The 7,648-nt window shown below is 53.5% G+C and overlaps 1 protein-coding gene across 1 annotated transcript; it reads left to right on the top strand.

Moving 5' to 3' along the window:
- Positions 1 to 380: 380 nt before the first annotated feature.
- On the top strand, positions 381 to 6,381 carry synpo2la (synaptopodin 2-like a; the record flags this gene model as incomplete). Its single annotated transcript, XM_080547897.1, has 6 exons — positions 381 to 485; positions 845 to 996; positions 1,843 to 2,447; positions 3,476 to 4,077; positions 4,246 to 4,911; positions 5,167 to 6,381. 6 exons carry the CDS (start codon positions 381 to 383, stop codon positions 6,379 to 6,381), a joined length of 3,345 nt encoding a protein of 1,114 aa, XP_080404023.1.
- Between the last annotated feature and the right edge of the window lie 1,267 nt (positions 6,382 to 7,648).

Below are 7,648 nucleotides of genomic sequence, written 5' to 3'. Positions count from 1 at the left end.
TGTGTGTGCGTGTGTGTGTGTGTGTGTGTTACATGAGACCCAGAGTGTGTGTGCGTGTGTGTGTGTGTTACGTGAGACCCAGAGTGTGTGTGTGTGTGTGTGTGTGTGCGTGTGTGTGTGTGTGTGTGTGCAGTACCAGAGCAGAGGTAGTCAGCCAGAAGAGTGAAGTGGAAAGGGAGCGACGACAAACGCTCTCTCTCTGTGTGTGAGTGAAATGTGAACGAACCATTGTAGTGTGTGTGTGTGTGTGTAGTGTATGTGTGTGTGTGTGTGTGTGTGTAGTAGTGTGTGTGTGACCCCGAAAAAAAACACTCACACACAGACACACAAGAGAAGAGAGGGGACGATCGAAAAGAGAAGAGAAAGTTATATCTGGGACGATGTTTGGAACCGAAGAGGTGGTTTTGACCCTGTCCGGAGGGTCGCCATGGGGATTCCGTCTTCAGGGGGGGTCGGAGCACCGGAAACCGCTTCAGGTGTCCAAGGTAAAGTGTAGGTGTGTGTGTGTGTGTCTGTCCATCAATGTGTGTGCATGTCACTGTGTGTGTGTGTGTGTGTGTGTGTGTGAGTGTTCTTTCTTCTAGCACGACGACTGTCAACGGCCCCTGGCCCGAGCATAAATGACTGTTTCCTGCTATGATGGTGGATAGATGATTCACTTACATACATTAGTCAAATGTATTTGTTGTAAGTCGCTTTGGATAAAGATGTGTGCTAAATGCCATGTATGGGTGTGGGTGTGTGTCACTGTGTGTGTGTGTGTGTGTGTGTGTGTGTGTGTGTGTGTGTATGGGTGTGTCTCACTGTGTGTGTGTGTGTGTGTGTGTGTGTGTGTGTGTCGTAGGTGCGGAAGCGAAGCAAGGCATGCAGGGCAGGGCTTCTGGAGGCGGACGAGCTGGTGTCGGTTAACGAGCTGTCGTGCGGCAGCCTGTCCCACGCCCAGGCGGTGGCGCTGATCGAAGGGACCCCGGGCGTCCTGCGTGTCAGGGTCAAGAGGTCAGAGACACACACACACACACACACACACACGAATACACAGTCACACACATACACACAAACACATGCAGTGACACACACACACACACACAAACACATGCAGTGACACACACACACACACACACACACAAACACAAACACATGCAGTGACACACACACACACACATATATATATAAAATACATATAAAAAATAAATAATAAAAATAGTAATCTTTCCTTCTTTTAGCATTGTGTGCCAGCAGCCCTGACCCTAACCCTGCTTCCTAGCATAGATCTGTTTTTCTTATGATGACTGATGTTACTTAACTTTAGGGTTAGGGTTAGGGTTAGGGGTTAGAGGTTAGGGTTAGAGTTAGGGGTTAGTACAGATGATTCATTTAAAATTAATTTTATAGGATAGTTACTGTACAGGATAGAGCTTAGAGCCTGGTGTGTTTTAAGGGCTCATGGCCATGTTTCATTTGAAACTTGCTAAACATTTCTGTCAGGATAAGACAAGAGAGAGAGAGAGAGAGGAGAGAGAGACAGAAAGGAGAGAGGAGAGGAAAAGAGAAAGGAGAGCAAGGAGAGAGAGGAGAGAGAGAAAGAGAGAGAGGAGAGAGGAGAGAGAGAAAGAGAGAGAGGTGAGAGAGAGAGAGAGGAGGGAGAGAGGAGAGAGAAAGAGGGAGAGAGAGAGGAGAGAGAGGAGAAAGAGAGAGGAGAGAGAGAGGAGAGAGAGGAGAAAGATAGAGGAGAGAGGAGAGAGAGCTAAATGTCCAAAATGTCAAATGTAAGAGCAGATAATAACACACTTGATGCTCAGCCCAAGCGCTTCTCGCTGTCTGTTCCTCTGTCCACTCTCGAAGAAGAGCGTCAGCCTCCTCCTCGGGACCCCGCCCACTGATGACCTCGCCGACCCCGTGCAGCGAAGCCTATTACGGCGAGACGGACTCTGACGCGGACGTCAGTCGACGCGAGAGGCAGCGGAGGATGAAACGTCGCCCTGGCAACAACAATAAGGAGGAGGGGGAAGGCGGGGGGGAGATGAGCGGCACCTCAGAGATGAGTGGTTACGACAGCGCCCCCGACGACTTACCACCACGCCGCGTCCGCCCGGGAGTCCAGGGGGGCGGAGGAGGGGGAGGGGGCGGAGGCGAAGGCTTCCTGCCAGGGGTGACCCGTAGGGAGGTGATCTACCAGCCTCCCCCCCCGGCCATCTGGTCCTCGCAGACGTCCACGGAGTCCTCCTCCATCATCTCTGACTCGGCGGAAGACCGGGACCGCAGCCGAGAGGAGGACAGCGGCTTCCAGGAGCTGTTGTCCAAAGTCCCTCTGGTGGTGTCCACGGAGAGGGTCAAGGAGGTGATGGCGCAGGGGTCTCGTGGACAGATGGTGCCCATGGTGGGCCCGGTGGACATCCCAGTAGATGAGGAGCTCTCTACCACGTACAGGGAAAAAGCCAAGCAAGCCAGTGAGTATTTCTGGTGATCCCTGACTGAAATTGTTTGAGGCAAGGAGCCTAAAATGAAACATGACCCTGAACCCTTTAAAAAACTCTTTATATAGAGTATATATATATATAGAAAAGTTATATATACTTGTAAAAAAGTTATATTGTGGTCAGGTAATTGGCTCGCCTAGCATTTTCCCGGATGTTGCTCTCGTAGCATGTTCAAAGATGGACGCTGCCTAAAGACCTTCCAGGCTGTTTTTAGGAACCTGATGTCATGCTGGGTTCTCATTTTAAAAGGTTAAATCTGGCCGTTGGTCAGTTGCTTTTAAAAATATATCCCCTTCTTGTCTTGTGAAATATGATCCTTGGAGATGTTTTGGTCATATTATTCTGTGTTGGGGGGGTCTCAATACCATTTGGATTCAGCGGATAATGTGAAATTCTAATTGAAAAGGTGCCAAATTGTTTGGGGTTGTTGAATTTCAGTTAACTCCCTGTATGGACTGAATCCAAATGGGACAGAGGCCATCCCCATGGAAACAGTACCATCAGTTCTACAGAAAATACCTAGCCTGACCGACACATGCTTTATCTGTTTTTAAAGATAATTTTTGGGGATTGTTGCAATCTCACCCTAGGCCATGGTGCTAGACTACTGGACCACCAAAGGCCATGGTGCTAGACCACTGGACTACCCCAGGCCATGGTGATAGACCACTAGACCACACCAGGCCATGGTATCAGACCACAGGACCACTCCAGGTCATGGTGCTAGACCACTGGACCTCCCCAGGTCATGCTGCTAGATCACTGGACCACCCCAGGTCATGGTACTAGACCACTAGACTCACCCCAGGCCCCAGTACTGTTGCCAGACCATTGGACCACCTCAGGCCATGGTACTGTTTAACAGACCACTGGACCACCCTAGGCCATGGTATTGGTACCAGACCACTGGACCACCCCAGGCCATGGTACTGGTACCAGACCACTGGACCAACCCCAGGCCACTGACGCCTGCCCCCTTTCTGCCCCCCTCCTTGCAGAACTGAACCGGGGAGACAACCAGCAGGAGAAGCAGACGAAGGAGGCGAGGAGTGCGTGCCGCACCATCGCCTCCCTGCTGACGGCTGCTCCGAACCCCCACTCCAAAGGCGTGCTGATGTTCAAGAAACGACGGCAGCGCTCCAAACGGTACACGCTGACCAGCTTCGGTAGCGTGGACAAGGAGAACCCTGCGCTCTTGGGGGAGGGGGAGGAGGAGGAGGAGGAGGAGGAGGGCGGAACGCCATTTTTCCTGGGGAGCGGGTCTGAGCTTGACGAGGACGGCTTCGCGGCTGCCGCAGATGACGACGACGTCACCTGGGACAGCGACCACCTGGACGCGTTGGAGAAAAGGGCGGCGGCGGGAGGAGGAGGAGGAGGAGGAGGAGGTGGCGGGGGGCGCGGGGGGGCGGAGGAGGAGGACGCTAGCACGAGCCCCGGTCTGAGCGAGGCGACCTCTGGGAAGGGCGCACAGCTGTTTGAGCAGCAGAGGGCGAAGAGGGCGGCGGAGCACGCCAGGAAAGTCGCAGCGGCAGTGACTCCGCCTCTTGGGCCGCCTCCGCCGCACCTACAGAACCAGAGCCAGACGGAGAGACAGACTCAGGTACACGCCGCCGTTGTTGTCCTTTGATCTAGGACACTTAACTCCTTTAACTGCTTCGGGGGGAGGGGGGGTGTGGTGATGGCTGACCCCATGCCCGGGGGGGGGGGGGTGTAGATAGATTGATTGATTGATTGGCCAAATAAAACATTGGTGTGTTTTGTTTTTCAGCCTAAGCCACCTGCAGCCTTCCAGGAGGAGGCGGGGCCGACGGCAACAGAGAGGCCCATAGTCCCGCCCCCTGCTGTTGCCCCTCCTCCTGCCTACAGCAGCATGGCGAACGGAGACCTAGACGCTTCTCCCGTCAACACGGTGATCAAGGTGACGTCACCCCCAGCCACAGCCCTCAAACCGGCACCGGCTTCAGTTACCGTTCTAACTGGCCCCGTACCTCCGTGCCAGACACCGATGCCAGAACTTCCCTCCGGCTCCGTGCTGAACCGAACCGCCCGCCCCTTCACCCCAGGGTTCGTGACCAACCGGGCGTCTACCGCCCCAGTAGTTTTCCGCCCTGCCGTTGGCCGAAGAGCGTTGGTCCCCCCCCGCCCGGCCACTTCAATTTCCATCGCTCCTCCACCCCCAGCGTTCTCCAGCACGGCAGACTTCTCCGTGAACCTCGCCCCGTTCAGCTCGCAGAGCCAGCAGCTACCACCTCCTCCGCCCGATTCCTTCTGCCCCCAGTCAGAGGGTCCCTTCCACCCATACTCCCGGGCAGCCCCTCTCCATCCAGCATTCTACTCCTCCTCTGCAGAGACCCAGCTAGGAGCCAAGGTGTCGATAAACACAACGACTCCACAGGCTCCAGTTACAGCCTTCCCTCAGGTCTCATTTGCCCCTGTACACCAAGTTCCAGTCTCATTTGCCCCTGTACCCCAAGTTCCAGTCTCAGCTGCTGATATACCGCAAGCTCCGGCCCCTTTTGCCCCCGTACCCCAAGTTCCAGCCTCTTTTGCCCCTGTACCCCAAGTTCCAGTCTCAGTTGCTGATGTATCCCAAGTTCCAATCTCATTTTCCCAATCACCCCAAATACCCATCTCACATGCCCCAATACCCACAACCATTGTCCCCCAACCCACCCCTACACCTTTCCAGGGAGCCCCTGGCAGCCACACCAGCTACCTCCTGGAGGCCCGCCGGCGCAGCGGCAGAAGGTCCATGTTCCGTTCCCCTGAAATCGACAAGACAAAGTATTCGCCTAACCCTCATTTGCTGTCGATGGTCCAGAACCTGGACAGTAGGCCTCGGCACCGCGACTCAGAGAGGAGTATTTTCCCCGACGAAGACTACCAGGGCGAAGATGAGTTCAGCAGGGGTAGGATTGGGGCCCCGCCCCTGGTGGCCCCGAAGCCACGGGTGATCCATGAGGCCCCCCAGATACCCCAGGCAGAAGGGAAGGGGGCGCAGCTGTTTGCCCGCAGGCAGAGCCGGATGGATAGGTACGTCGTCGACACCCCACCGGAGAGTCTCCCCTACCAGCATGAGGTCACACACCCAGGGGCTTCTTTCGGTCCCTCCCAGTCGTGGAAGTACACCCCGAACATCCGGGCGCCACCACCCATCGGATACAATCCGCTTCTGGTGCCCTCTTGCCCGGTGGGGCCACAGCGGGATGTGTCGGGGTCGGACCGTGGTGGGGCGGGGAGAGGAAGAGGTGGTCCGAGCTCTCGGAAGGAAGGGATCCGAGCTGTGGACGCTATGAGAAGGCAGCCGTATCAACTCAACCCAGCCATGTTCAATTACGGAGGCAGCACGGGCGACGTGTCGGCGCAGAGGCAGCAGCAGGGAGGGTATAGTGCCATGGCAGGCAGCTCCCTGACCCTTCCCAGGCAGGTCCCGGTCAAGGTGGCGACGGGGAGAGTATACGAGATCAAGCGCTTCTCCACCCCTACGCCGATGTCCGCCCCTACTCTCTTGTCCCCCGTCGTCATTGTCCGCCGCTCGGCCACGACTCTAGGCGAGCCCCTGAACCGTTCCGGCCTGACCTCCCCACCCTATAGTCCTCTCTTCTCCCCCCCATCACCACCCCTCGCCACAGCCCCTGTCCCCACCGCTGTGGGGTGCCTGCCGGGGCTTCCCATGATCTCAGCTGCCCCCGTCCCCAATTCTTTCCCTACCCCATACCCGACGCCCTACCGTGGGCCGTCCTACACAACGGGCCTCCAGGGAGCCCAGCAGTTTCAGAGCGCGCCCGAGTTGAGTATCCTCGCTAACCTCCCTCCTGTGAGGGCCACTCCGATACAGGCGCCCAGACCTCGCTTTGTTGCCACCAAGGTAGGCACACGTGTTTGGAGACCAGGGGTAATGTGAGCTGGAGTGGGAGATACCCCTTGTCTGTCACGCCAAATCCCCATGCGAAGAGAGAAAATATCAGCCAAAAAAAGGTCCAAAGTGACTGACATTGCAGTGAATGTGACACACAAAAGATCTGTAAGACGAAAGGTGATATGAATACATTCATATTCAATGGATGTTTTACTACAATGGTTTTTAGATTTATTTATTTTTTATTTAGATTTTTAAAGCTTTTGATTTGTGCGATTGGGGAAAATTTGCCATGGGGGCGATCCTCCAAGACAAGGCACTCTATTTCAAATGGTAATCATTTGTGTCATTGCGGTGGTAGATGGGCTTGTTTGTCAAATGTCGTTGCTGACATACATTTTGCTGACTCTGGTTTGTCTGTCCCACATAGAGAGTCGTACACATACCAGGTTGTCTGTCCAGGAGGAGGGGGGTGTCAGGATTATCTTTCCGTATAGTCAGCTGAATACTGTCATTAAGAGCCACGGGAGTGAGAGGGCCTGTACTAAATGATTATTTTTAAAACTTGAAATGTTGAAAGACAGAAATATATTCAGAGATGATTGGAGGAATAGAATAGTGTGGGTGAGAGATTATTTCTCACAGAACAATCGACTGTTACAGAGGAAGAGGGAGGGGTGAGGAGGGTCAGAAAAAGATCTCTGATTCAATGCAAGCACCGCCAGGATGCAACAGCACCTGTTTCACCTGAGAGGGGAAATGATTGACATAAGCCCAAAATATTGCCTGGCTCAACATTGAGGCTGTTAAAAATGGTACAAAATGGAGCTGTAACCTGATTAGTTTCTCCAAACCAAAGTTGTGAACTCAGAATCTGTGGGTTTTCTGTAAAAAAACAAACAAAAAAACACAAACCAATTCAGCTCACACGTTCATTGTATGTGAAAAGACGGTCTGACGAGTGTTTGTGTTGTTGGTGGTGCTTGACTCTCCGAGCGGTCCGTGAAGAAATGTATTCTTTTTTTGGAGTGGAACAGGTGGTCTGGTCTTGGCTGCTTAATGAGCTGACCAGACTTTCAACTCTGGCTTATGACGCTTCTTCAATACCACTGTGCCCTTTCTAGATTCATACTTTCTGGTCTGGAGATCCATTCCACCCACTCACATTATATTAAAAACAAAGACACTGATGATAAAATATGTATTTAATTTTTTATTTTCTTGTGACTCGAAACAGATTTGGTCATGTGATCAAGGAAGCATAACCAGAGAGGCACCAGTAATAGAAGGTTTAAAGGAATGAGCAGGGGAG

This window comes from Nansenia antarctica (assembly GCF_963989245.1).
Source record: "Nansenia antarctica genome assembly, chromosome: 18".
NCBI lineage: Eukaryota > Metazoa > Chordata > Actinopteri > Argentiniformes > Microstomatidae > Nansenia > Nansenia antarctica.
Note: the sequence above shows the minus strand (reverse complement) of the source record. Positions and strands in the feature narration are given on the sequence as shown.